The sequence below is a fragment of the Tenebrio molitor genome, chromosome 2 (genome assembly GCF_963966145.1).
Source record: "Tenebrio molitor chromosome 2, icTenMoli1.1, whole genome shotgun sequence".
Taxonomy (NCBI): domain Eukaryota; kingdom Metazoa; phylum Arthropoda; class Insecta; order Coleoptera; family Tenebrionidae; genus Tenebrio; species Tenebrio molitor.
Window position 1 is genome coordinate 24283381 of NC_091047.1, and position 25708 is coordinate 24309088.

General features: G+C 38.0%; 4 protein-coding genes and 1 long non-coding RNA gene across 14 annotated transcripts in view; 2 read left to right on the forward strand and 3 right to left on the reverse strand.

Moving 5' to 3' along the window:
* The first annotated feature begins 1771 nt into the window (after positions 1-1771).
* Positions 1772-3269, forward strand: LOC138124216 (CCA tRNA nucleotidyltransferase 1, mitochondrial). The gene has a single exon (XM_069039180.1). It carries the CDS (start codon positions 1867-1869, stop codon positions 3259-3261), a length of 1395 nt encoding a protein of 464 aa, XP_068895281.1. The 5' UTR covers positions 1772-1866; the 3' UTR covers positions 3262-3269.
* LOC138124205 (transcriptional regulator ATRX homolog) lies at positions 3258-18209 on the reverse strand. 4 transcript variants are annotated; one of them, XM_069039151.1, is made up of 21 exons: positions 18090-18209; positions 17567-17850; positions 16568-17512; positions 16242-16515; positions 15743-15793; positions 15490-15690; positions 15306-15439; positions 15187-15225; positions 14866-15009; positions 13355-13790; positions 12984-13305; positions 12328-12890; positions 12085-12241; positions 11809-11980; positions 11536-11754; positions 11301-11472; positions 4457-4578; positions 4177-4388; positions 3818-3969; positions 3615-3760; positions 3258-3562 (listed from the first exon to the last, which is right to left on the reverse strand). In XM_069039151.1, exons 3-21 carry the CDS (start codon positions 17494-17496, stop codon positions 3463-3465), a joined length of 4545 nt encoding a protein of 1514 aa, XP_068895252.1. In that variant the 5' UTR covers positions 17497-17512; positions 17567-17850; positions 18090-18209; the 3' UTR covers positions 3258-3462. The 4 variants fall into 4 exon arrangements, with proteins under 4 accessions (XP_068895252.1, XP_068895253.1, XP_068895254.1 ...); XM_069039152.1 differs by lacking the exon at positions 15187-15225; XM_069039153.1 differs by lacking the exon at positions 16242-16515 and having other exon boundaries at positions 17200-17512; positions 18090-18208.
* On the forward strand, positions 4857-12203 carry LOC138124226 (uncharacterized). The gene is made up of 2 exons (XR_011157056.1): positions 4857-5197; positions 11134-12203. It is a non-coding gene; the product is annotated as an uncharacterized lncRNA (long non-coding RNA).
* A 161-nt stretch (positions 18210-18370) lies between the features above and the next one.
* On the reverse strand, positions 18371-24191 carry MED16 (mediator complex subunit 16). Of its 2 annotated transcripts, none has more exons than XM_069039160.1 (11): positions 23969-24191; positions 23767-23910; positions 23126-23574; positions 22918-23070; positions 22668-22864; positions 21063-21604; positions 20848-20987; positions 20410-20787; positions 18847-18956; positions 18590-18798; positions 18371-18538 (listed from the first exon to the last, which is right to left on the reverse strand). In XM_069039160.1, the coding sequence occupies exons 1-11, from the start codon at positions 24040-24042 to the stop codon at positions 18499-18501; spliced, it is 2436 nt and encodes an 811-aa protein (XP_068895261.1). In that variant the 5' UTR covers positions 24043-24191; the 3' UTR covers positions 18371-18498. The 2 variants fall into 2 exon arrangements, with proteins under 2 accessions (XP_068895261.1, XP_068895260.1); XM_069039159.1 differs by having other exon boundaries at positions 18371-18544.
* Positions 24192-24357: 166 nt separating this feature from the next.
* Src42A (Tyrosine-protein kinase Src42A) overlaps positions 24358-25708 on the reverse strand; it is a 41883-nt gene continuing 40532 nt past the window's right edge. For all 6 annotated transcript variants that reach the window (XM_069039167.1, XM_069039165.1, XM_069039164.1 and 3 more), the window contains 2 exons: positions 25440-25596; positions 24358-25387 (listed from right to left, as the gene is read on the reverse strand). In XM_069039167.1, coding sequence (XP_068895268.1) covers positions 25179-25387; positions 25440-25596 — 366 coding nt within the window. In that variant the 3' untranslated portion in view covers positions 24358-25178. The remainder of the gene's footprint in view (positions 25388-25439; positions 25597-25708) is intronic.

Below are 25708 nucleotides of genomic sequence, written 5' to 3' on the forward strand. Positions count from 1 at the left end.
GGCGCCTTTGCCCGGCCAATCGAAACCCGCCTGGGTCACATGATCTCTTCGTGCAACCAGCAACAAAGTTATGTACCTTAGCAACCGGTGGGTGCAACAGATTGGCTAACCTGAATACGGTGTCATTTCCCGCTTTATTTCTTGAGAGTTTTCTTGAAAAAAATCCGCGAAAAGCCGTCCACATTTCGACGAAAATCGACAAGCGATCGCACCGGGACCATAACCTCACCGCCAAAGCGCAAAGTTTGAGTTCATTCGTCGAGTTAAAGTGCTGAAATAATCGCATCAGTTACGGTAGTGCACCGTGGAGGTAGTCAGAAAATTTCGCCGATTCTGGTGTGGCGAGTTGAACGTTCGTCTGCAAAAAGTGTCGTGCAAGTTTTAATTAAGCAATTTGCGTTTTTGTGAATAGGTGCAAGCGTGTCCTTGCCGTTTCCGGCGGTTTTCACCAAAACACGGCGAGGAGAAGGGAATCGTAACATTTTTTCGGGTAATAGCCCGCGGTCAAAACCGTTCGGTTAAATACAAAAGTTTTGCCACCATTTTTTCTTCCTTTCTCGTTTCGCATGAGCGACCGCACAACATCAACACGTCCATCTGTTTATCTCTTTCAGACAGACATATCAGAACAAGATGGAACGATCGACGACACCTCCGGATACACTGCACTTGCGCAAACGACTTAAAAGTTTTCTCAGAAAGTTTTCAAGGCTGTTCCATCCTTCAGCGGCCATTGTTGGAATCTGTCGAAGACGCTTGGGTTTTGTGTTCAAGTGGTGTGAGTCGTGAGTGAATCGAGTCGGAAGAAAAGCCGCAGAGGCTTTCGTTTCGACGCCGGCCACCGCCTCCAACCTGTTGCTTCGTCTCGATGGCGTCTTGCCGCGTGCGGCGCACTCCTGAACTCTATTCCCTTGTTCTCCAAGTGTAAACAACCTCTCTTACACTTATTCCCGATTTTTGTTTATGAACCGACGCGTTTGGAAGGTTAAACGGTGTTAACCTCTGTTGTTACCCTGCAATTTAGTTTATCGTTAACGCGACCGATTTTATCGGCGATTTTTTTGTCAACTTTTTTTTCAGGAGAATGTTATGATCCGTTCTTGATGGGTTTGGGTCTAGTGGCACGGTTTTTCCAACTTCGTGACTAGATCCACACTCATTAAGGAAGTTTCACACCATTACCACCATCCCAGCACGCACTACCCTCAAGATACGAAAACACTGTGTTGGCGATTGTGGGTTTAGTCCACGTTTTATTCTACCGTGACTAGATCCATACTCGTCTATAAAGGTTTTCCAGAACAACTCCACCCTGGAACGCTCATCTTCCACAAACTAGACACCAAATTCTAGTGGCATTAGCCAAGTGTCGAGTAAGCTTTTACCATCCTTGCAATGAAGTCGTTTTTGTTGGTTATATTTACATCTCGAGCAAACTTTTATAATAAAAATCTTGTGTAAAGCTCTAATTATAGATTACACTCGTTCAACAATAATCCCAAAAACTTACCTAGGTCAAATTTTCAAAAATTACACCAACAACCATTCATTTCAAAAGTTCCCGTTTTGGTTGGTACACCTGATAAAACCGAATCCTTTGTTTACTCGAAACGTTTAGTTACAAAAAATTGAAAAAGAAATAAGAAACTGATAAAAGGACCAGACTTGGTCTTTAAAAAAATTATTATCAATTGATTCGTTTTCGATTTAAATACCTGATTTTGAAATTCTACAAGAGGGAAGTCAACGTTGTTACGTTGGTGCACCTGCACTCCGCACAATTAACTGTATCTGTCACTTGTCAGTTAAACGTGTTCTAACCTCAACCGTTCCGCAAGGGGGCTGCGATGATCGAATAAGAAAATAATGTTTTTGGTGCGTCCACGCATTCGTCAATTGACTCGAATCTTTAAATCCTATTATTCCACCAAACCCAGCTTGTCGAATCTCACCAAGTCGGAACGAGTCGAATTTCTGCGTCAAATGGCTTTGCCCAAGAGTCGCGAGAATCCGGTCATCTTAAAACTGGACACTCCGGATTACCACTCGCTCTTCACAGACGAGTTGAAATCTCTCGCTTCCATGTTCAAGGAGCACGGATACGAGATTCGCATTGCCGGAGGGGCCGTCAGAGATTTACTCTCAGGGTTGAGGCCCAAAGATTTGGATTTTGCAACTACAGCGACACCCGAGCAGATGAAGGAGATGTTTGTGGCGGAGAACGTGAGGATGATCAACATGAACGGCGAAAAACACGGTACCATAACGCCGAGGATCAACGACAAAGAGAATTTTGAAGTGACCACGTTGAGGATTGACGTGGTGACGGATGGGAGACATGCTGAAGTGCAGTTCACGACTGATTGGTTGTTAGACGCGTTGCGCAGGGACTTGACCATAAATTCCATGTTTTTGGGCCTGGATGGTTCAGTGTACGATTATTTTTATGGTTATGACGACTTGAAAGAACGTAGGATTAAATTCGTGGGAGATCCCGTGACGCGGATCCGAGAAGATTATTTACGAATCTTGCGATATTTTAGGTTTTACGGAAAAATATCCAAAGAACCAGACAAGCACGATGAAGAGACTTTGAAAGCCATCATGGACAATAAGGATGGTTTAAAAAATGTCTCAGGGGAGAGGATTTGGATGGAACTGAAGAAAATACTCGATGGAAATTTCAGTGGGGATTTGTTAATTAAAATAATAGAGTGCGAATTGGGTCCTTACATTGGCATCCCAGAAAATTCCAATTTGGATGAGTTGAAGCTGGTGTGGGAGAGGAGTCGAGCGTTGAAGCTGCACCCCATCACTCTACTTTCTTCAGTTCTGAACAGCGTAGAAGACGCCGTAGCTTTAAATTCGCGCCTTAAATTGTCTGTTTTTGAGCGAGATTTAGCTTTGTTTGTGGTGGAGCATCGACCACCCAAACCCCATGTAAAACCTCTGATGCCCTATCAACAACTCGTCCTAAAAATCAGCAACAAAAACACGTTCCAATACGTCGTGGAAGTGCTCAAATACAACAATTCGCCACATTTGGAGGAATTCCAGAATTGGTCGATACCTAAATTTCCCGTTACTGGCAACATGTTGAAAGAAAAAGGTGTGGAGAGTGGGCGAAAAATGGGCTTAGTGCTGACAGAGCTGAGAAACTATTGGGCTGAGCAGGAATACAAAATCACTCCGGAAGAGCTGCTGAAGCAAGTACCTAACGTTCTGTGTCGACTGGCCGAAAGGAAGAAAAATAAATGTTAATATAGAAATTTGGTTTATTTTAAAAAATAGATAAATAACAAATGAAAATCACTTTAGCATTGACTGTAGAAACGTATGTACAAAATTTTCTGTTTGGGTTGATAAATGATGAGATGCTACTTAACGGCTACAACAATATTATAACACAAGGACGAAACTCTTTTATAATGACAACATAAATTCAAAAGTTTACTTGCGAAATCAATCGTTCAGATCAATAATTTCGTTTGAGTTCAGAGTGTTAGGCGGCAGCTGCGCGCGACTCGTTCCCGGCATCTGGTTCATGAAGTGGTCAATCCAACTGAAACGCATCATGATACAAACACTAGTTGCCAACACGTCAACTCACTAACTTTCCAGAATTGTGCATCTTCATCGCCGCCGCCATCTGTTGCTGCTGGAACATTCTCAACGCCTGCTGTTGGTAAAACTGTTCCCTGAGCCTCTGGTTTTGTAAGGCTTGTATGATCTGAATTTCTTGTTGCACCCTCTTGTACAGCTGAAATTTACCGCTCGTCACCGCCGGCCAAACATTTTTTTTTTCCAAAAAACCTACCGTCAAGTCGCCCTTTGCCACTTGATCTTGCAGCTGCGCGTGCAGAGTGGGTATCATCGGTGTTATTTGCTCTTCGTTCCACGTGGGGTTTTCTTTTCGCACTATGCTGGCCAGAGCCATTTCGACGTTGTTCGCCCTTACGTAACTGTTACCTTGAATCGAAAACAACTCGTTCAACAAAGCGTACCCTCACAGAAACACGTTAAAAGACGTGCAAAACAAATAACCAAGAACAAATTTTAAACGTATTCAAATGTGTTAATTACCCAACAAGGCGTCTATATCTGTAAGACCTGCTGTGATTGTCAAAAAAACTGTTGCAGAGATCTGATCGAGTGCGTTGATTAAAAAATATTTACCCAAATAGCTCCTTTGTTTCTTTTCGTTTTCAAACTCTTCCCATGCGGCCTTACGCTCCTCTTCGTTCAGGCCCTCCTCCTCCTTGTTCTCGAGAAGGGATTGGTGCTCGTGGTATTTGTGTATCCTGTCCTCGAACTTCTGCAAAAGCTCGCCGAGGAGCACGTCCTTCGGCACCAGGGGGATGGGTCGCTCCTCCGGTTTTGGATCGAATCTGAATTATTTCAAGTTAAATTTGCAACTCTTTCCTCGAACGTCTTGCGTTCAAGTACAAGTTCTTACTTGTACAATTCGGCGAGATCGTTTTGGTTGTAGTGACGGTCAATTTGTTGCTCGTCGATGACTCGCTTGGAGATCGCCTGCTTCGTGACTTGACGTTCGTAAATTTTCATTTCCATCGTACCCTGCACATGAATTTAATGCTACTTTAACGCCGCTTGTCGACGAGACGATGCGGTTTTAGTTTATTTTTTATCATTGTAGGTTGTACGGCACTAAGTGAAACATGTTAACAGTTAACATGTTATTGTGGAATAAATATGGCGTTGGTCGAGACACAAAAATTGCGAAGATCGGATGCTGGTGTAAATACCACCAGAACGGTGTACAGTAAAACTTCGATGCATCATTTTTGAAGGATAAAAGAAAAAACAAAACTAAATAGGCAAGAAAATGCGAATTTTATTGTTCTAGACGAAGTCGACAGCAATAATCCCCCGAGGGGTCAAAAGATAGTACTCCCGCAGCGTGGAGGCTATTTTTTGCACTTTCCAATAATTTGAAAAATAGTCGAAATTTTAAAGTGTGCTGTCAACGTGAAAATCAAGCTTTTTAAAACAACAAAATTAAAATCGTAGTTTCTGCTGGTTACAAAACATACTCGGTAACTTGGCAATTTGTACACATCGGTAGCCATGTTTAAAAATGAAATGTTTATTTTATCGTGTTATTGTGAGAACTTAAAATGCTGTTGGATGAAGTTCGAGAGTTTGCTGATAAATCAAGGGCAGAACTAATACTAAGGTATGTGAAAACGAGTTTTATGAATTTGTGAAATGGTGCAAGGAGAAACGAATCGAAGAAAACTTCACAGAAAATGTGCTCCTATTATTTTATTTACTTTTCTAAATAGTTTCAACTCAACCTATTCGGGTTATGCAGTAATTTTCTTTAGTTACTGAGTTAAGTTAATCAATTTTCTACTACATACCTATTATTGTCTGTATTTATCTTTCTTCCTTCTTTTTGTTGTCTGTAAATGGGTGTTCGTGTTCGTTTCTTGAGATATATAACCGGGAAAGTGGTATATAACTAAATATACACTGACCGGCACAAATGACTCACTTTGAATTTTATTAATATAATTAAGTAACCCCCAATTTCATAATCAGTCTAAAGTTTATTATGAAACTGGCCCTAATTCATTGTCTTAGAAAAATTTGTTGATATCATGTTGTATTGATAAGTGTTATTTAAGTTATTCTTTGTCAAAGAATATCCGACAAACAAAACATTAAACACAGCAAATAAAATTTTAATGAAAAAAAAAAAAAAATTTCCAGAAAAAATTTTGTTATGAAAAATTGCCAAAATTGTCACATTAAATCTTTTAACACGTAAATCAACCGACAAAAACACAACGTGGAAAAACGCAAATTTTCTAATTATTTATTTAAACAAAACAATTCGGTTGCCATGGTGACCATAGCACTCCCGATCATTGAAAATGTCCCAATTTAACTATAATAAAGAAAAATAAGCACAAATATAATTTCAAGATCATTTATTAAAGAAATCATAATGAGTCGTTTTTTGTGCCGGTGAGTGTATAAACTTTCCCGGTTATATACCTAACTTGACATCTGTCAAAGATAACCTCAAAAGTTACAATAAAATCAATGTTTTTTAAAACTTTGCCTAAACGAACACGAAAAATGTTATTCAATATTCGTGCGCTGTCAGTTTTTAGGTGTTCGGCCTGTTTTGCAGCACTTGGCTGACGCCTCGTGCTTCAAATTTCGGCCTCATACCTGAAAAGTGATCTGACTCATAAGAAAATAACTATTTGGGCCTCCTGTGATGGAAACTTTACAAATACGCACTATTCACGTCAAATGAAACTTTGATTTTACGGCGACTGTGCGACGGTGAATTTTTCCCACATACTATGCGGCAAAGTAAATAATCCTTGTTTTTAAACTTTAGAAACGTAGAAGAAATACACAGTTTTAAATTAATGAAGCTGAGTTTCATGAGAACAATATGTATAGATTTTGAATGCAATAGCTGACTTCCATATCCCCACCACAGTTCTCAGCTATTAGGATAAACAAACGGTTTTGTAGTGAGTTGGGAAGTGCCAAAGTTTTAAAGTTTCTATCGGGCTTCGCTGAATAAAAAGTATATTCGAAAAAATTGTAATGTCAAAAAGTGTAATTAGTGTGTGTACACCAGAGATATGGAGTTGTGCACTTGTTAACTACAAATTTGTTCTCATGTGTAGTGCCTTCGTTTTGTGGAGTTGTTGGCTGTGCTGTGTTGCTGTGTTCTGATCATTTTATAACTGTAAGTCCAGAAATCTCGTCTGTTATCAGGCCGGTATTGTTCAGAACACAGGTTTACAACATAACCTTGCCGGTTTGTTTATCCCGTGGAGGGAGAAAAGACTGGAGATGGCACTAATTCAAATAAGTGTACCGGCCCGCGAAAACTACAGAGTCATAAAAGGTTTCTGAATATAGACGCTAGGCCAATGGCTTCCTTCGCCTTCCTTCCAGGCGCATTGTGCTTCTTTATCTAGCGCATTGTGGACTGGGTCATAAAAGGTTGTTGCACGTGCTTTTAGAGGGTACGAATTTTTAACATGGGAAGCATAGGAAATGCCATCTCCAGTCTTTTCTCCCTCCACGGTTTATCCTAATAGCTGATAGGGGTGGGGATATGGAACTGATCTATTATGCTTGTTTTACACGGTCAAAGAAATTGATGAATTTTTTGACCTTGAAATTATTGTTGCGTGTAATACACAAAATTGTCGTGAATAAATTGACGACAATAAATTGATGAATAAATTGTCAAAATAGAACCAGCTCTAATTTTTCGTGAATTTTTTGGAGAATTCTAGTTACATTTCGGTTTATAAATTTGTACCAACTTTACTGTGAAGACTGTCAAGTCACATGCGAGAGTATCGTTTCGGCAGGCCCAATTTACACACAAACTCAAATCAACTACTATTATTTTATTATATTTATTTTAAAGAATGAGTACTTCAAGGTCTTTTAATACTATTTTTTGTAATTTGCTCTTTTTAAGCCATTTTTAAACAAAAATGTTTACTTTAGTCGATTTAGAGATTTTTGTGGCGGTTGGTAATGTCTTAATTTTAAAAGTAAAAATTTGATCTATTTTTATCAAATAGTTTGTTTATGGTAAAAGATGGGTGTCGAAGACTTTTCTGCAGAAGAATAAAAATTTTAATAAACACATTTCTTAAAATTTTCGATTTTTACTTGATTTATAATAAGAATTCCCTAGGAAATTTTTGAAAAGTAATATCGTATGATCAAAAAGTCTTTGGATCGCGATGGCAATGAAAGGTAAAAACCATCCATAGAATTATTTACTTCTACTGTCCGTGGTTTTTATTGTACCGAGCGATCGAATAAAAAAAAATCAGAGTAGGCGAAAATGGTGGTTTGAACCAATCAAGGCATCAGAATAGCACAATTCGGGTATACTCTGTACTCTGATAGATTGTACGTTTTTTGACAGAAGACACACCCAGAGAGTAGTGTGGCGTGAATATATGGTTACTATAGTTTGGTTCTCATGAGTTTGTTGTAAACAATGTGGAGGGCGAAAAAATTTGAAATATCCCAAGAGAGTTACGAGTTGTTTTTCATAATGTGTATCTATGACGAAAAGAAACAATATTGTGTTACTAAAAAATAAAATACATATTAATATTACGTAGATATTTCTGTCGTGATTTTGGTATCTTAGAAAGTGACTTTTTTCGACAGTGAAAAATAGTTACTTATGGTACTATGGTACTCACCCGAAAAAACAGATATTTAAACCACGAGTTGAAAACGAGTGGTTTAGTTTTTTCAAGTGACTTATAGCCGCCAACACACGTGTGCCATACTTAACATTATCCAACACCTCCAGAATATTGTTGAAACATGATGACAATTGTGACATTTTTATTTGACAAATTCATTTGATCGACTAAATATACGACTAAAATATACGAAAACACTGTTACAACAATAGCTAACTAAAGTAACAAAGCATTTTAACCTACAGTTAACTTTAACTGGCGTTGGTGCAACCGGCCCTTTTAGAAAATCAAAATGGAGGCAAATTATAAGAGAGTAAGAGTAAAAACTTCTATGCTCGTTACTGATTTTAATTTTTAAGTAATATGTACTTTCTCGTATAGTCTTTCTAACTCAGGTTGAGCCAGCAATAAAAATAAACTGCGCACCCTCATTACCGCAAGTGCCACCTCCTCTTAGCTTTACAAAGAAGATGAATTTATGGTTTAAATGACAGATGTTTTTCTTGCTCTTTCTCGATGGTTTCCAGGTACACCGGTACACCGGGCCCAACAGGCCGGGCTTCTTTTCGGTATAAATATCTTTATTTAAAAGTTAAGAGGATGACGGCACTTGCGGTAATGAGGGTACGCAGTATTTTTATTGCTGGCTCAACGTGAGCTAGAAAGACTATACACCTACCTTTCGCTGTATTAAATCAGGGTAGTAATTAATCAACTCTGACATTTAAACTTTTGAAAAGTCAAAATGCCTCGAGACTGACAGAGCAAGACAAGGTTTTGATGCTTTCCAAATCAGAAGAGGAGTGGTCCATAAGAAGGGTTGCTACTCCTAATGGGCTAAATAAAAGCACTGTTCCCCAAGTAAAGAAGAGGTGAGAACAAGAAGGGACCGTGAGTAGAAGACCGATCATAATTTTTTTAGTTGCTGTCAATGTCATCTTTAACCTAATCTCAAAATTACCCGTTCACACTGCTTAAATTTTGCAAAATCGTTGTTACTTGATTTTGAATGTCTACGCGATAGTTTTGAAAACAAGTGTACAGTTGCGGCCGTTGAAATCTCAGACAGGCAAGATTTAAACACTCTGTATAAATTCCGAAATTTGATTAGCGTAAACAGGATTTTCATGAAGGATTATAAAGTCAGTGTCAGTATTTGACATATTAGCTGCTTTCCAGGTATTTACGCGAGTAGTTCCGAACTACTCCAGGAGTACAACAAGTGTTCCATGTAATTTGTGGAACTACTCCAGAACTACTCCGTTATACCCTTCCCCTGCCCCCTGAAGTACCTACCTAAATTTTGGTACTCGGAGTTTTTTTGTGGTGGGGATGTTAAGAAATGTCAAATATACGGCTTACGGCGGGAATCGGACTCAGATGACACTAATGACAGTGTACAGTGCAGGAGTAAATTCAGCGTTCCAAGCGGCACAAACCAATGAACAGTTCGGCGTAGAACTGTTCGGAGTAAATTACTCCCACTTGGAAAGCAGCTATTAGGTCAGAATTGTGCGTAACTTTTGAAATGCCGCAATTATCTGATTTGCAAAAATGTGTTTGACTGAGGGACGGTGTGACTATAAGAGCCATTGCGAGAGAAATTAATGTGGATAATGTTTGAGTGACATTTTGAGAAACGTCACTTTCAATACCATTTACAAAGCTAAAAGTTTGGCGTTGTCAAAGTGTTTGAGTTTTCAACGGCCGCAACTGTACCTATTCCTATTCTATAAAAAAATAAATCATTATGGATAATAGTACTTGGAGGAATAAGGAGCAAGGCATAAATAATTAATGTCAAAAATCTGTATTTTTCAATAGATACTGCAAATACGTCTGCTTTTAGAGGTACACTCTGGCAAAGTTTGTGAGGTTAGGTTTGGATGTTTAAGTTTTATTTTCTTGACGATGATATTGAACACAACACAAGTTTTCACTAGTAATATCCCGAGAGGATATTTTGGCAGACTATTTCCTGAGAAAAAATTTCATGATAAGTAAGCACAAATAAACGTAATTCTTTTTAAAATATAAAATTAATTCCAAATGATTTTTTAATAAGGACTACCGGAAAATTTGGCACTAGTGCAAATTATCGATAATTGCCCTAGTGCAGTATTATCACTGTAATTCGATCGCTATTGGCTAAAATTCAAATATTCGAGCTTTTTGATTGGCTTAAATTTTTCGAAGGAAATAGTCATAGCAATACCCTGTATTATGATAATTTGTCCATTTTGCTCTTCACATTTTGCTACACTAATTTTTCCAATAGATGAATTGAGAATTACGTATTAAATCCTACATTAATCTGTAAACTTACAATATTTGTCGTGTCTTTATCGTTTATATTATATAAAACTACACAGGGCATTTCACGAGTGATAATGAGTCTTGACGGAATAATAAATTCAACCCACAATACATTTTCAAAAAAAGCCGGACATTTTAATGTCAGTAGCCAGCTTTTTTCGGAAATATAGTGTGGGTTGCATTTTAAATTACGTCAGGCTTATTATCACTCGTGAAATATCCTGTATATAAAGGGTGTTTTTTTAAATTTGGCGTCGAAGTAGGCGTTGGAGTCGATTGTGAACGCACTATACAGGTTACGGATCACGGATCAGCTGTTTAAATCTTATGCTTTTACACGAGTGGTGCGCTCTCAATCGACTCTCCAACGCCTACTTCGACGCCAAATTTCGACTCCCATTATTTTAGCTTACCGTGTCGTTCTGCGGACGGTTTGCGCTGATCTGCGACCGATTTTCGCTTGTGCTGCGTTACGATTTTACCGTGTCGCATGAAACTAATTCACTGCCCGGGAACCCGGGAATAAAATGTATGTAGTGCGCCTAAAGAAGTTTTCACTTCAAAAAATATTTTTCAGCACTCCATGACACTTCCAGATGACGCACCTTTAAGGAAATGCGGTGTTTTTGGGACACCTGTATACTATTATCAATTTGGACGTGCAGCTTTTTAAATTATTAAATTAAAAATTACCGTAGGAGGCTTAACAAAGCGGCTATTACCGATGGATGCGAAAGTACTCACCAAAGTGACGAAACGGTAAATATAGCAAGGCTTAGTTTGTCCAAATCGATACACCCTGTAAATACTTTGGATGTCGTGCGATGGATTCCAGGATACGTCAAAAATCACCACCCGATTAGCTGCGACAAGATTAATTCCCAAACCTCCAGCTTTCGTAGATATCAAAAACAATCTAAAAATGAAAGAAAACCAGTCGAGTGCACATTCGTGTACTCCACGGTGCACTTTTATCTACCTGGCTCGCGTATTGGAAGGATCGTTGAATGTGTTGCACCAAATATTTCGACTGTCGCACGACGACGACCCGTCCAAGCGGAAATAGTCCAAACCGAGACACCAAGACCCGCTGTAACCTCCAACGGAATCGGTCTCGCCAGCTTGGGTGGCGTCGTGGATTCTTCCGATGAAATACTCGATAACATTGAGGGAATAAAGAGATTGAGAAAACACGAGTCTGAAAAAGTGAATTGTAAAAAATATCAAAAAAGAAAGAAACAAATTTTAATACACTTTATCCCCGATCTGTTCACATTCTTTCAAGATTTCGAACAACAAAAATAATTTTGAACTGTGAGCGATATTGTTGAGCTCGTCACCATCGCAGTATTCCTGCCACCACTCTTTCTTCACGGAATCTTCGAGTTCGACAACGCAATCATCTTCGTCGCCGTTTTCTTTCGCTAAAAGTTGAAACAGTTGCAACAACACACAATAATTTCGGATTGATAACATTTTTTAAACTTTTAAATAAAATAATCGACTGCTTTTTGTTAAAATATCTCACCTAAAGCTGCTGCCGCTCTCGTTACACGTTTCCGAAGAGAGGTCTTCTTGCTTTTTTCTTCATCCGAGCTGGAGTTCGACGACGGAGTTGTCTCGTCTTCTTCATCGTCGTTGATAAAATCCCTCAACGAACCTTCGGATTCATCTTCCGAATCGTCCTGTGGAGTCATCACATATTAATAACGCACAGTTTCAATGCGACAAACTCAAAAACATCTTTCGCTCTTCAACAGTAAAAACTCACCCTCTTTTCTTTGGCCAACTTCATCTCGATGCTCTTGTCCAAAAGCACCCTCGGGTGGGTGCAGATCCTTTGCAAGGCTTGAAAATCGACGAACAAAAACGAGGTGCGGTTCGATCCGTCCAAACTCCGTCGAGCGAAGTGGTCCATGTAATGCTGATACAGTTTGATCTGCGTTTCCGTTAGTGTCAAGAAGAGAATGTATTCGTGTTTGGGTGGCAAGTACGGTTCCAAGACGGAGTAGTCTCTTCTCTGCACCACTCCGTCGAGCATTTTGTGCAAAACGTGCGATCGTCTTCTCATGATTTGTATGTCGTGCGGCGTCGAATCCGTATATTGACCGTTGGTTATGGGATTGACGAATCGATTGAGGTATTCTTTGTACGTTCCTAACAGGTTGGGTTTGATGAACTGTACCATGCAAAAGTACTCTTTGAGATTATTTTGCAACGGTGTGCCAGTTAATACTATTCTTCTCAACGTCCTCAGTCGGTTCATGGCGATGCTCGTGTTGGTCTTTTCGTTTTTGAGGAGATGACCTTCGTCGCAGACCACCAAATCAGGACCTGGACCAAAAAATTATTTCATTACCAATGTGTGTTTTACATTATAAATTGTAACATTGTGTTTAGTCTCCGGTCCGCTTATTTTGTACTTACCGGGATCGACCAGAGCCTCTTGAAACGTCATCCTCATCTTCTTGCTCAACCTCTTATTTTCAGGATTACTCAAATTCCTGAACATGTCGTAACCCATGATCAACACCCCGCCATAATTGTGCCAAGTCTTGATCTGGTATTGGCGTTCGTAATTTTGCTTGAAAGACACCAACTCGTAAATTTCAAAATCGTCGAGGTCGGGCAGCCACTGCTTGAACTCGTTCACCCAGTTCAGCACCGTGTTCAGCGGACTGACGACCAACACTTTCTTCACTTTCGTCTCTTCGCTGTTTATCAACAAGGTGTGACACAGAGCTATGACCTGCAATTTCGAACTTAACCAAAACTATCGTTCACTTCTCGCCCCTTACCTGTAAAGTTTTGCCCAAACCCATGCAGTGGGCCAGAATGCAGCCCGATCCTTTGGTGTTCTCGGCTCGCTCCAGCGATTCGAAACAGGCATCCCACATGAACTGGATTCCGCTGGCTTGGTGAGGCTTCAACTTTGACACCAAACTGTCGGCGACTCTGAGCAGTTCTTTTTTGTTCTTTTCGTCGAAGTCTAGGACCACTTTTTCCACTTTGGCGTTCAGTTCCGACCCGGTCTCGTATATTTGGTTGTATTTCTTTTGCTTTTCGAGGAGACGCGCTTTTCTTTCTTTCTCCTCTGCTTCGGCCTGCTTTGTGGTTTCGGCGAGGGAATCTCTGCCCCAGATGTTTCTGATTTGCTTTCTCGTCGATTTTTCTTCGTCGTCCTCTTCGCTGCTGTCGCGGACGCGTTTTACCCTCTTGCGCTTAGGTTTATTTCTACGTTAAAACAAAAAAAAAAACTTTATGGTCACAAGCACTGCAACTTAACTATAGTTGAATTTTTTTAATAAACAATTGTCAAAACGTTGTCTTGTTGGTATGAGCCAAACTGTGATTTTCATGATAATACGATTGGTCACATTGAATGCCAACATTTTTTTATGTAACTGAGCCTGCGCCCTAACGAGCGAGAGTTTATTTCAAATTCGAAAAGGTTTCTCCTGATTTCTCATTAAATTTGTTTTGAAAATGAATTCACGGATGAAAGGTACGGGAAGTGAAGTGAACATAACCTTAACCATGATTTGGTGTCAAATTGTTATACAGCTGGTCCACATGTCCAAATTTTAGGGTGGTACAGTATGGTTTTTTACTTCATTTTGACACTGACAATTGTTTATTAAAAAAAATTCACTATAATTATAAAACAGATTTTCTCTGTCAACTTCTAGGGGATGAAGTTGAAAACCTAAATATTTTTACAGCTATTATATCAGATCCTTTTTGTAAGTGTACTGTTCTTTTTTCTAAATGTACCTTCTATAACTGAATTCTATTTTTTTTCCTTATTTTTGTATAAAAATAGTGTATTAATATGACAAAGGGTTAAAATGAATCTTTTCATCCCCAGTCTAAATTCACTGCATGAGCGCGGCGAGGACAATAACTGGACGAGACGAAAAAGCATTTCAAAAACTTGCTGTAGTAGTAGTCACGACCACAGAATTTCGTCAGTCGTTGTCATTCAACTGACATGAGCTGTAAACCAGGTTTTATATATTTCTAACCTCGCATTGGATTTTTGACATGGATGCTACTGATGGCATTTTCATTTTTATTGTGCGTGACAGAATTTCTGTCACAAAAATTTTGAATGTGACTCACGATGACAATAAAGCTTAGGGTGCACAAGTTTTTTCGAATTGACAGTAAAATAACTGACGAAATTCTGTGGCCGTAACTGTACATACATACTTATCGAATACATAAAAAATATATATTTTTTTAATTATTGATTGTTTTTCTTACTTTTTTTTTGGTCGTTAAAATACCTTATAAAGTAACAACTCACGTATCTTCTTCTTCTTTTTCGTTTTCCTTTTCGGATTCCGAGGAGCTGGACTCTTCCGGTTGTTGAAATTCATCTCCGCTGTCCTTTTTGTTGTCCGAATCGGAGTCCGACAGAATCGCTTTCTTCATGCGTTTTTTCATTTTTCTAAAACGTAACAGAAAAATATTCTTCAAATTCGTTCAACATTTTAGTGGAAATTCGTGCAATTCGTGCTAGCGTTTTAACGTTGAAGTGAAAATAATTAGAGAAAGAATCGCAATAAAAAATCTACATTGTTAGAACAGCATCCACCAACAAAGTTGTTTGAAAAGATAACTTTACCTTTTCTTTCTGTCCTTGGGGAGCTTTGGTTCATCATCGCTGCATCAATATTAAACAAATTATCAAGTGTGATCTTATCTTACGCCTAAGCTTAAGTTAAAATAAATAAACCAACTCACCTCATGACCTCTTCTTGGATTTTTTCCTTCTTCCTGCAGAACTTGGCAAATTCTTCTTCCGAGTCGCTACTGGAAAGTCTCATGGTGAGCAATTTATCCTTTCTCCATGCTTTTTTAGCACTGTCCTCCTTTTTCTAAAAGAAAATAACAATTATTTTACTTCAACTTCTCAAAATAATCTCACGTTTTCCGGGTCTTCTTCCTCTTCACTAATCTTTTTTTCATCTGATTTTTCTTCCTCTTTGTCGGAGTCCGTCTTATTCTTCTCGCTGCCATTTACATTGTTCTCGGCGTCGGTGGTTCCTTTGTCTTCGTTCTTTTCCGACTTTGAATCATTTTCGTCCGATGCTTTTGCTTTCTTGTCCGAATTTGGACTGCTCGATTCCTAAACCACAATTGCAATAAAAATAATTTTAAAAAGCAAATTGTTTCATTACCTCATTTGGCGATTCGTCTTTGTCATTTTCTTTGTCAGAATCCATCAAATCCTAGAAAAATATGAACAATACCATCTCTAGTTCTTGAAATAAATATTTTGTCATTTTCCCCACACATCAACATTTCAATTGATAATTTGAATGAATAGAGAAACTTAAACCCTTATTTACAATATATTATTCCCCGCGATCCGCTAAAGACAATTCCATCATTCAAAATCAATAAAATATTGATTTGTTGTCTGTTCCCAACAAAACAAAAATCTGTTAGAAAATCTCCAATTTATGATTTGTCCTAAATGCGATATTTTTACGTTGCCAAAATGACGCAAGATAATCGTTATTTGTTGAAGTTGATGTCACCATTCAACAACACAGCACAATCTTAATAAATGCAAACAATACACATTTTTTGTGTTAATTGTGCAGTAATTTAAGTGTAAGAATTTAGCTTGTAAACTCAAAACACTAATTATTATTATAAATAGTTTAATTTTACCAAAGCATGCTCAGCTTGCAGCTCAGCTTCATGGCGATTGGCCAACTCAGTGTCCACACTATTTTCGGGGCATATTGTACTGATATCACTTTTGTTTGAGATGTCGTCATCACTGACATTGCTCTCTTGATTCGAGGCAACTTTCGCATCTGAAGAACTGCCCTCGCGTTTTCTTTTCCGCTTTCTAGTATTTTTGCCGTGCCCGTCAACATCTGAAGAATTCTCGGAACCCGACTTCCGTCTTCTCTTACTCAACGAATTAATATTACACAATCTAAAAACATTTTTTTAAACAAACAGACATTCATAAAATTTAGAAGCTTTACTTCTTTACTTCTAACAGTTCTAATTTTTCTAAATAGTACTCCTTTAAGTTTTCGCAAGGAATTCTAAGGACTTTAACGTAGCATCCCAAATTAAACTTGGAGTCTTTCTTCCAACTAGGCTCTTCTATCTCATTTTCTTCATTTTCGCTCACTCTCACTTCTTTCCTTTCATCTTTCTTCTTTGCTACATTGTTTGATAATCTCACTGCATTATTATCTACTGAGTTATCTGATAAACTGGATGTGTCAGACAATGCGACCTCCAAATCCTTTCGTTTCTTTCTACCATTTTTCATTTTCATAGATTTTTTGCTCAATACTTCATCATCACTAGAATCCGAACTTGTTTTGCTCTGCAAACATAATATCGTGTTCTTGACTGTCTCTTTGGCTGCTCTTCTTCTAATAGTCGATCGAGTTTTTGTAACTTTGGGTGGTGCTTCCTCATCAGAACTAGTTATCACCACAATAGTGTTGTCAAATGCAACACTTTTTGTACGATTCACCGATTCCTGCTTAACTATTGCTCTACTAGGTTCCACAAGTTTATTAATATCCACCAATTTAATGATTGGCTTATTTGGCTGTGACACATTCTTGCTTTGCATATTGTCATTTTCATTCAAACTTACTGACTCTAAAGGATCATTCTGGTTTGCTGCAATCTCTCCATTGTGTTCTTCTCGTTCATTTACTGTGCTCAGCTGTTGGGCCACTTCTTTGTATTGTTTATAAAACACATCCTTCACAGACGTAGACAAGTCAACTAACCGGTCCACTTCTAGTTTAGTTCGCTCTAAAATTACTTTTAAATCTTCGTCGTCGGCACACTTATCCTCTAATTGCTCTTTGATTTTAGACGTCTCCACTATAATTGCCGTCACTTTTGCAAATTTATCCAAAACGTCACTCAAATACTCCTTCGACATCGTTCAAACTTCGAATCTATAACGCTCTAGCATTGATGAATTTGTTAATTAATAATTTAGCAGCGCTTACTCTCAAAATTAGATTGTGAGAATATGGATTGTTTCCCGCCTAGACAACGCCAAAACGCTATAAACACTGAATCTACAAGCGACAGGTTCTTGACGTGTAAGCACAGTATCGAACCATTTTCGAACTGTTAGAACGTCACGTTAAATCACTAGTTAACCATCATTTTACAAGACAAAAATTGATCAACACCACAATAAACTGTCGGCCATTGCCATTTTGTTGCATTAGAAACGTCAGCTTTCGGTGGTCTCCATAAATTTGATTTTTTCCGCAGGGCGTCCAACCTAACAGCAATAAATTACCTCACTTTCTTATTTAATCTGTGTTTTCTTATAACCACGAAACAGTGGCATAATATTTCATATTAAATTTTAAGGAAACGTTGAATTACCAAAAGTACAAATTATTTATTGTACCTACATAGGTTGGACAATTAATGAGTATTTTTTAATCACGATCTTTATAGGGAAGTGGTTGGAATCCACAGGTAACAATCGCCGAGTTCAGACAAACATAATATTACCTTTTAAAATTTAGAACAAACTGAATAGATTATGGTCTTTTTGCACGTAAAATCCAATAACTTTGTTAAACCCACAAAGAACAGATCGACAAAAGCGCCCCCTATACCTACTAAAGCGGTGGTTTTTATTTATTACTGATAAAATTGATACATTTATTAATGTTAAGTTCTCATTATTGTGCAAGTTGTGTAAAACGCACAATCAAAAATTGATTAACGCATCTAGCGTTAAAACAATGGCGGGATTACCGGATGAAGAGTTGGGCCAATCACAACACCAGTTTTTCATTATAATCGCATTTACATTATTGGTCCATATAAAATTATGTCTATTTACAAATTATCTTATTTTATTCAACGGCCAGTGCAGCAATCGGTCAGTTAATCTCCAGAAAAAATATCAACAATGTTATGTGGTGTACACTTGCATCCTCCACAAACCTCCACACCTGAAACTAATTATTATACAACAGCTAATTTCATTTTAAGATGTCAATTACTGGCAAGATCGCAGCCAACGTTGGTCCCACGCCCTTATAGCCGCGGTTCTTGTAACAGGGATCGTTCCAGCTGACCCTCCACATCTGACACATTGCTTGATGGCTCTGGGGGTGCGTCCTAAGTACAAGTGCCTGATGGAATCGACCGTCTGGGTTGTCCCCGAGTCCGTCGAAGACATCAAACATTCCGGGTCATTGTTGAACTCCAGCTGGAAACGACACTATCACAAGAGTAAAACGTCGACAAATTTACAGACCTGCAGAGGTAGAATTTGTTGTATTAGTTGTGGCGACGCTAGGACTGTCCGATTGTTTGACTGTGGAAGAAGCTGGATCTGGACTTGACTGGGTAAGAGGCAACACTCATCTGTTAAGTAAGAAATAATGAAAGGAAACAATAAAACATCATTTTGATTTTATTATCATCAATTAGAACTATTACAAACATTATTTGTTTTTAATGTTATTCGGTTGTTCGTTCGGGTTAACAAACATGAAAACGTTGGCAACGCAAGATCTGGTCGGAGACACGCTCGCAATGAAAAATTCCTGCGGTTTTTCCCCATCCGCGCTTCTCCTATTCTCTCCCAATTTTGTTGACGAGTTGAACGAGTTGTTGGCACCTTCGATCAGGTCGTAGAAGAATAATTCTCGAGGTGTGAGCGGTGTCGACGCGCGCTCTTCCCCATTTTTCTCTTCTTTCGTAACTCTGGATAAGTTTTCCAGTTTCATACTCTTCTTATCCTCCTCCATTATCTCAAACTGATCGTTTTCTTGCGTTCCAAAGCTCTTTTTATCTTCGTCCATCAAATTCGCTTTCTCGTCGATGTAATTCACTTCGAACAGTTGCTCTTCGTCTTTAGGTGACAACTTCCACAAGAACACCAAGATCGACATCATGATCAGATATACGATTAATGCGACCAACCAGAAATAATACGGCCATTCTTCGGGCCAGTCCTTGTAATAGTGTCTCACGTACAGGCGATAAATTTTTACGAACGTCAGGGGGCAGCATATCAACCAGTACAGAATGAACAGTAGTACACTGTACAGGGGCAAACCGATGAACTTGAACGGGTGAGAAAGGGACTTGTCGTCGCTGTACAGTTCTGGATCCAGTGAACATTTTGAACAACACGTCGACATTTTGAGGGAATTTATCAGACTGAATTGACCGCTCAAAACAAATCAAGAGGAAGCTGTTATCGCACTTCCTCGCAGATACTCGGTGAAAAGTTAACGGTGTTTGTTTCTAATGAAATTTATTTTTTTTATTTTACTGATTTGTTTGTAATTTGTATCTTGTGCTCATCTTAACTCGAGGGATTTTTTTAAAATAAAATTTACGTCGGTTCAAAACTTCCTACCTATTTTTTCATCGTGTAAAATAATAAAGATGATCTTTATGAACAAAAAAAAAACCACCAAAATAAATGGGTGTTACTTGTGGTCTAGTAAGACTCCTTGGTATACTCCGCCCAGCGAGAGATTGGGAGATTTTAAATTGTAGGCTTGTAATCCAACACTACAAAATGTACTAGAATACATTAATTAGAGCATAATTTCAAGGCAAAAATGTTACTGCTTGAAGGATATATTTCAAATTTTACGTGCGCTAGGTACTAATTTCTCTGAGTAGAATTTAGTGATTTTTATGTCAACCAATCTCTCGCTGGATAAACTATAGCGAAATATTTTTCCGATTTCGTAAATATGTATCTTTGAAGAAAAACGTAATGTCTTAAGCGTTATTTTGCCATACAGCTCAGAATTGATTCGTACCAAGGAGCCTTAGCAGATACCAGATTATTACTCACCAATGAGAGACTCGTCCGGTTCGCTCACGTTCTGAACCAATCGACTCAGCAATCTAAAAAGCAGAGCCAACACGTCCAAACTTCCGTCGGACTTGATGAAAACTGGAAGACAAGCCGGTCTCAGCAGGCCCCAAATCCTGATCAAGACCAACATCTCTCGGAGCATGTTCAAGGCCTTGACGTCCCTCAACAATTCGTAGGGTTTACCCATGGATGGACGGCTATCTGGTAGTTTCACCAATAAATTGAGAGCCAAGTCGGCCACCCACTGTATCAGCTGCTGCAAACTCTGAAGTGTTGACGGCTCGACCGTGAATTCTTTGGCTTCTAAGTGCATCAGGACTTTATCGACGTCTGTCTGACCTTCGGCTATCACATCTGTGCGAAACACGAATTTGTGGAAGAGATCATTTAGACGGGATCGTCTGTCCCACTTACTTGCTAAGGAATCTGCTGGACTTTTGTCGTGGCTGCTCACTTCGCTCGGACGTAGTAAACTTTTGAAAGAGGTAGAGATGCTGTGAAGCATCATGAATTGGGTCAAGTCGTTGGCTTTCGACTGACCCTGGGCACTTAATCTGTCGACAGATCAGGAAAAAATCTTACTTGCTTTTCGCTGATTCAGGAACGGTCGCGGTTGAAGAGGAACTCACCTGCACAATGAAATTTTCATGCACAAATGCTGCACGAAAAAGAACTGTTGCACAGACGAGGGCTGTCTGTTGAAGCTTTCCGTTAGTCTGTCGCACAAGGCGTCCAACATCCCCGGTCTCAAAACCAGCAAGAGATCCAACCAGTCGAAGCCGCTCATCATGCAATACTCTAAAATTGTAGTACAATAAGGGACGCTCAGCGGTGCAGAACTGTCGATTTGTGGTGGTAATTTGAACATGTGCAAGCTGTCGTCTGAGTCGATCACCATTAAGATGTTGCCTAACCATGACATGTCGATGTTTGATATTTTGATGCTCGTTTTGGAGTATCTGGCTAGAGGTTCGTCTGAATAGCGCGGGAAAATGTTTAAAGTGGTGCTGACCAGGTGCTTTAGAGTGTCTCTGTAAAGACAATGGATGGAATTGTCAGTGAATGTGGCCACAACGTAACCGTTGGAGACGTTGTTTAGCAGACTCAGCTTGCTGGTGGCTAGCGAAGTAACTTTGCTGTTATACTGAAAGTGACACTGATATTGCCAAAGCTGAAAAAAAAAACAATGAAAATAAGCTCGGTTGAAACTATGACGTACAACAGTTTATCTAGAGTTGAAAATTGTAACACCGACAATGATTATTTACCGGTCTTATCGATTAACAATTAAAGACATCCAAAACAGTGTAATTAAAATTCCAAAAAGTGACGTCAATAAATGGTTGGAACGAATTAAGTACAATGTATCATAATACGAACAAATAATTATTAAAGTGTGTAGGAATGGGTGTTGACGTGGTTTATAAGGAGCTACTAAAGTTATTAAAAAAATTATTTGAGTATTTACCTCATAAAAATTTGGCTGATAAAAATGCTCTACTCTTTAAAATTGGGCCAATCAAATTGGAATTATATGATAATTTTTCACATTATTTAATACTGAGTGATTCAAAATGATTGTGGACAAGTATGGCAACTGTGTACTTTATGTGGCAACTGTGTGGATAGGGTAAAGTTGACATTTGTATGACATTTCATAAGCGTGCATTTGATTTTTTTTTTATACCATTTCAAATTGATTTGACAATTTTGAAAATTGCGCGACTATGAACTGTCAAAGAAATGTCAACTCTATTCTACCCACACAGTTGCCACATACATTTTCGTACATAGTTGCCATACTTATCCACAATCATTTTGAATCACGTTACTTTTTGTAGTTAGAATATCATTTTCAAACGCACAATTTTAATAACATCAGTCTATCCATAATTTGTACGTGATTATGTATTAATATGTAGATATTTACACCATTCATTTACATGATTCACACTGCAATGAAAACTTTGGTAAGCCTCTAAAAATATGAGCTGGATAAACGTCAATCAACTTTTTTTTCATACTTAATTTAAAAGAAAATAAAATAAAAACAAAAGTGAAATACCCAATTCATTACATCTGTTTATAAAAGAAAAGTAAAGTAACTCCAAAAATGTTCTTTAGTTTTTTTAATTATTTTTAGCTTTTAAAATTTTAATAAGGATTGATATGATTTTTTCAATCAACATAAAATTACTACCACTACTGAATAGTGTAGTTAATAATATACTTACAACAGTGTTGAAGTACTGAGGTGTGTCTGTTTTGCCTAATGATTTATGAACTGGTAAAGCCTTTTCTCTCAATTCCCAAACTTGCAAGCAACTAGTCTTGTCACTGCTGGCAGCAACCACTACTGAGTCTGCATCCTCTCTCATTATCCATTTTATATGACTAATGTGACAATTCTTTTCTTTAGCTACCTGTTCCACTGCAAACAAGATTATGTAAAATTCATAAACAATAGCAATATTTTCCACTTACTTAGTGCTTCTGGGGGAGCTTCAAACAAAAAGAAACTCAGCAAAGACTGACTTGTAATTATGCATTTATCATCATGTTTTTTAACTGACACTTTATAACATTGAATTGGCATTGATAAATCTCCATTGCTCACAGCCAATAGGAAGTGGCCATCTACAAATTATAATGAACAAAATATAAACATAACCGATTCAAATTAATTACACACTTTTGCCATAGCAGATGTCAGCTGCTTTAACAAAAATTCTTGTAGGGGCCAAACTTTCAGTGGTCACAACCATTGGAAGTTGACTAGTCGATTGTGGTAATAAAATTGAACACAACATGCCTGTTGTGGTAAGTAACAAAGCTCCACTAGCAGGACGACCTCCAAATTGCTTAACTGAACAGGCAAATTTAACATGGTGAAATTTTTCCATGTACAGTGAACTATCTTTCTTTTCAGAATTTAAACAAATCTTTTTGCCAGAGTGGAAAAATGCAGCTGCTAAGATATGTTCCCCTTCAAGGACAGTTTGCAAAACTAATGTCCAGTCATTTAATATGTGATCTTTAGCTCTGTAAACTTTGATCGAACCATTTTCATCAGCCATCAATAAGAGATCACCAGTGAAATCCCATTGAAGCACAGAAACTGGAGATGGATTTGATAATATTCTAGAAACAGTTGTTTAGTTGACAGAAACAGCAGTGGTAATTTTTTACTTTGAGCACTGCTTCAGTAATTTCACATAACAGTTTCCTGTTTTAAATTTAAAAAAAGCAGAATAATTGAAACAAAAAAACCTGCATGTGAAAGTTGTGCCCAAAGTATTAAATCAACCACAAATTACATGTTTAATCATTTACTTGTGAACTTGCCAGGGGCTGTTCAAATCACAGACATATACATTTGAGCTCCAAAACAAGGAGCCCACATCTTCAATATTGCTTTCAGTACTGAAAGCTACAACATTTGCGCTTGAAATTGTACAAATTGTCGACTTTTCCAACCTGCAACGCACAAAAATAACATTTAACACTGTTCTTATATTAAGTATTGATGTTATACTTGTTGAAAGAAAACTGTTTATTGACGTCCACAGCTTTGTTTAATTTCTTATTAATAGTAAAAATATGATCCATGTCGTCTTTCGATGTACAGTTGTGGTTTTAATTATACTTTGTAACCATATAATTATTAAATTAAGTTTCTTTCACACCAGTAAAAAAAAATTTGTAACATAAACACCTTTAAAATCTCACAACACTGACATTTGGTGTTGAAATGACACATAAATGACAGACAGATTGTACCGGTCCATTACCAACCTATTTCCTAGGGAATTCCAAAATATCCTAAATGCGTAAAGTAATTTTGATTGATAACAGCCACTTGCAACTTGCAATAGTACTTTTATTTGTTCGGTAAACGAAGGTGTCAACAATAAGTTACAAATAAAAATGTTTAGGACTTTATTGTATACTTCTAAAGTGTATAATACAAAAAATATTTTCATAATGGCCTATAACTGTATAAACAATGCCTTTGATAACAATCTTAAAATAATGAAGACAATAAAATGTGACTAAAACAACCAATAGTAAACGTCATTTCAAATTAGTACCTAGATTTACTGTGGGGTCTCCGGGAAAGTACGCTAACAATAGTAAAATTGAATTGAATAGACTGTCATTTCAGTATCAGGAATGTTATTGATTTAAAAAAAATAAATGCAGAAGCGTAAGTACCGTGGGGAATTAGGTATATGCACAAGCGACAATTGTTATACATCTTCATAATCGTTTATGCTTCTTGGCAGACATGAAATTGTGCGTTCTGAAGTCCAATTGGAAAGAAAAATAGTAACTTTCTCGACTTTTTCAATGTATAAAATAACATTTAATACAAGTTATTCTTAAAATAAAAATAATAATATAAAGAATATTTAATATACATGATGGGCTAGTAAAACGAATTAGCCCTGACGATCCACTTGTATAAAAGGAAATGGGACAAATTCATTTAAAAAAAATAAATCTAAAAGAACCGATGAAATGACGGTTCATGACGCTTTAAAGTTTTACGAGAATGTATAAAAATTTGATAATAATGATCACGAACCACCATTTCACCAAGACAAAAGCTAAGGACAAGACGGGAAAAAAGAGTACGGGCATATCTATCTATCGGAACATAGAAATAGATATCCACCTCCCCACTAATGGTAATGTATATCGATGGAATTACGTAACCAATCAGTGGAGGGGTGGGCGTGACCTCAGTAAGCCGAGGCTTCTTTGTATTCTGAGCCTTCCATGGTGAAGAAGTCTTCTAATTTCCACTGCAAAGTCTCGAAAGTCGGCCTCTTCATCGGGTCTCGATTCCAACATTCTAACATGATATCGTACAAAGGCGCGGGACACCCGGGCGGCGACGGCATGCGATAACCGTGTTCCACCTGGTGTAACACTTCGGCGTTGGTCATACCTTAAAAGCAACAATCAGTTTTTGATTTTCGAAGAGAATCGACTCGACCAACCTGGATATGGAATTCTGCCATAAGTGACAAGTTCAGTCAGTAAAATTCCGAACGACCACACGTCTGATTTTATGGAGAACTTGTTGTAGTTGGCCGCTTCTGGAGCTGTCCATTTTATCGGGAATCGCGCGCCCACTCTCGCTTCATACTCGTCTTCCTGTAAAAAAGAAATCACATTTAAGTATGGACAGTGTCAATCTCGATTCGAATAAATTTCTCCGTATCTGTCAGGTCGAGGGGTTTAAGTGTTAAAGCGGTCTGAGGGCGAG